At 42.8% G+C, this 3,199-nt stretch overlaps 1 protein-coding gene across 1 annotated transcript in view; it reads right to left on the reverse strand.

The window, feature by feature from the left end:
* Positions 1-3,199, reverse strand: part of Mtmr7 (myotubularin related protein 7) — a 78,704-nt gene that overhangs the window by 21,557 nt on the left and 53,948 nt on the right. Inside the window, exon 7 of the mRNA XM_005362544.3 lies at positions 2,921-3,053. Within this exon, the coding sequence (XP_005362601.1) occupies positions 2,921-3,053 (133 nt within the window). The remainder of the gene's footprint in view (positions 1-2,920; positions 3,054-3,199) is intronic.

Here is a 3,199-nt window from a genome sequence, read left to right on the forward strand (position 1 = left end):
CCAGCACCAGCACCGCAGCACCAGCCTGACATCTAGCAGTTAGTTGCTCATCGTTTTATTTAAATGACTGAGTGGTAAGTTGTACAGACACAGAACAGCCAGCAATACAAGATCTGTGTGGAATGCAAGGAATAGAACTCCCAGGAGGGAGGGATGGAGGGAGGAAGGGGGAAGGTGTGTGTGTGGGGGAGTTCTAGACAATATCCAAAAGATGGCATATTGGTCATAAAAAAGAAAATCTACCCCTGCCTATCTTTTCCCAAAGCCCTTGTTTGAGGACACACTGCACAAAGAGGGCTCAGGCTGTTGCGCCAGCTCACTGAGCTGTGACATTAACTGCTTCTGTGTGCTTCACGTGCTATGTTCCTCATACAGAAGGTAGATGGTCTTTTCTCTGAACCAGGGATGTGAGCAAGAGAACAGGCTCACAAAGAGCTCACTCCACACTCTAGCCACCATTCTTTTGTTGTGTTTTTTTTTTGGGGGGGGGGACAAGATTTCTCTGTGTAATAGCCCTGGCTGTCCTGGAACTCACTCTGTAGACCAACTGGCCTCAAACTCAGAGATCCACCTGCCTCTGCCTCCCAAGTGCTGGGTGGGATTAAAGATATGGTCCACCACTGCCTGGCTCTAACCACCAATCCTTTTTCTTTTACAAAACTTATAGTTTTATTGTATGACATCTTTCTCAATATTGTTATAGATTCCATTTGCTAGCTTCAAATTTCAGATATTTTTTATTGATTTTTATTGAGCTTTACATTTTTCTCTGCTCCCCTCCCTACCTCTTCCCTCCCCCCCCAAGGTCCCCATGCTCCCAATTTACTCAGGAGATCTTGTCTTTTTCTACTTTCTACTTCCCATGTAGATTAGATCTATGTAAATCTATCTCTCTTAGTGTCCGCATTGATGCCTAAATTCTCTGGGATTGTGGTTTGTAGGCTGTACCTATGACATGTGATAATTGTCTTTCTGGGTCACTCAAAAGAATGTTTTCTAGCGCCATCCATTTTCCTGCAAAATTCAAGATGTCGTTATTTTTTCTGCTGTGTAGTACTCCATTGTGTAAATGTACCACATTTTCCTTATCCATTCTTCGGTCGAGGGGCATTTAGATTGTTTCCAGGTTCCGGGCTATGACAAACAAAGCTGCTATGAACATAGTTGAGCACATGTCCTTGTGGCAGGATTGAGCATCCTCTGGATATACACCCAGAAGTGGTATTACTGGGTCTTGAGGAAGGTTGTTTCCTAATTTTCTGAGAAATCACCACACTGACATCCAAAGTGGTTGTACTAGCTTGCATTCCCATCAGCAATGCAGAACTGTTCCCTTTCCCCCACAACCTCTCCAACATAAGCTGCCATCGGTGTTTTTGATTTTGGCCATTTTTACAGGTTTAAGAGGGAATCTCAGAATTGTTTTGATGTACATTTCTCTGATGACTAAGCAAAGAAAAGCCAGTGCTACTTTATTCTTTGAGAAGAAAGCAATTATCTGGGTGAGGGAATGGGAACTACTGTGAACAATTACCTTACAAAATTGCTACAAACCAAAAACTTACCCTTCATCTACTAGGTATGTGGGGCGAAAACAGTTTGGTTTACAACTTGTAAGTTTAAGTTGACTTCTATTGATCCCAATGAGAGAACCTATGGGAATGAATTTGATTCTAAACTTCTGTTTCTGATAAAATATCCTGGGGCTCTTCTAATAGTCTCTTCTGATAATATCTCAAACCATGGTTTAGCAAAGCTTAAGAAAATAAGAGTCAAGAGGGAACTAACTCCATTGGCTTCTCCCCAGCCTGCGATGCCAAGGGCTCCTCCTGTCTGAAGTAGAAACCCCAGGAAGGCGGGTCTTCCTGCATCACATCATCAGCTGAGCCTCCAGCAGTGGTTATAATTTACTCAGGAAAAACAGGTAGTCAAACATTGGTCAAGACCCCTGAAAGGCATCCAGAAAACTGCTTGCTCACTTCACACAGCCCGAGGGTTATGCGGAAGCACCATGAGCCCTTGTGAAAGAGAGCTGCCCTCCCGAACTCAGTTTGCTTGTCTTTTAGGAAAAGCAGCGAGACAGACCAAGGGACAAGGGTTGAAAAACCAAATACAGGGTAATGTAGAAACCAAAGTCAAAGGCCTATGATACAAATAGTCCCAGGAGCAGCTTTCTGTACAGAAGAAAATTTATGATCTCGAACATTTGAAACCGCTGAATATAAATTATAAAGTGTGCCAATGTGAAGTTTTCCTGGTGAATACAACACTTCTCACACTGAAGAGTGCCTTCTCAACAAGTGCCAGGCTAGCCCACACTAAGGAGTGTCTTCTCAACAACAATGCCAGGCTAGCCCAGTTTTCTTCTACAGTTCTTTTCCAGAACTCCAACATCCTTCCATCTAACAGTCACTCAGCAATGTGCAACAGTTTATGAGCCCGATTCCCCCATGGAACACTGGGCTAGTGCTTTAAAGGTAGGGCTGCTTTCTTTCCAAATGTTCTTGGAGGAAGGGAGGAAGGGCAGGAGGGAGGGAGGAAAGGAGGGAGGGATACAGGCAGGCAGCAAAGAAGGAAGGAAGGAAGGAAGGAAGGAAGGAAGGAAGGAAGGAAGGAAGGAAGGAAGGAAGGCTCTCTTCCTCTGTACTTTAATCTCGAATATTAAAGAGCCCATGTAGAGTCCTGGCCACTAACTGCCGAATGATAAATCACTTGCTACAAGCACTGAATGAAATGAGAAGGCACATGTGTAAAGAGTCACTTCAACATAATTATCTTCTCAACTGCAACATTATTTTCCCAAGTTACCATGTGTTTAACAGTATCATTGGAAAAAAAATAAATCAAGACTATCTTATTCCATTCAGGCATCAAAATACTTAACTATTCTTCTACTGCTGTGCATAACAAAATGGTTTACCTTCCAGCATTTTCTGAAGACTGTTCCTCATGACATGGATGTTCTCTATCCCGATAAACTGAAACTTGATATTGGAATAATTGTCTTCATTTTCATAGCCTTTCCCTGCAGCACGATTGGCCATTGCATTAAGCTGCAATGGTCAGCAAAACAAAATAGGCATCAATTACATTCAGGACATGGAACAACCAACACATTTATTTCCTGGACACTAATAAAAACATTGCAAAGAGGTATAGACACACAATGCGGGTTAAATCTCTGGAACACTGTGCTGAG

Source organism: Microtus ochrogaster, linkage group LG7_11 (assembly GCF_000317375.1).
Source record: "Microtus ochrogaster isolate Prairie Vole_2 linkage group LG7_11, MicOch1.0, whole genome shotgun sequence".
Taxonomy (NCBI): Eukaryota; Metazoa; Chordata; class Mammalia; order Rodentia; family Cricetidae; genus Microtus; species Microtus ochrogaster.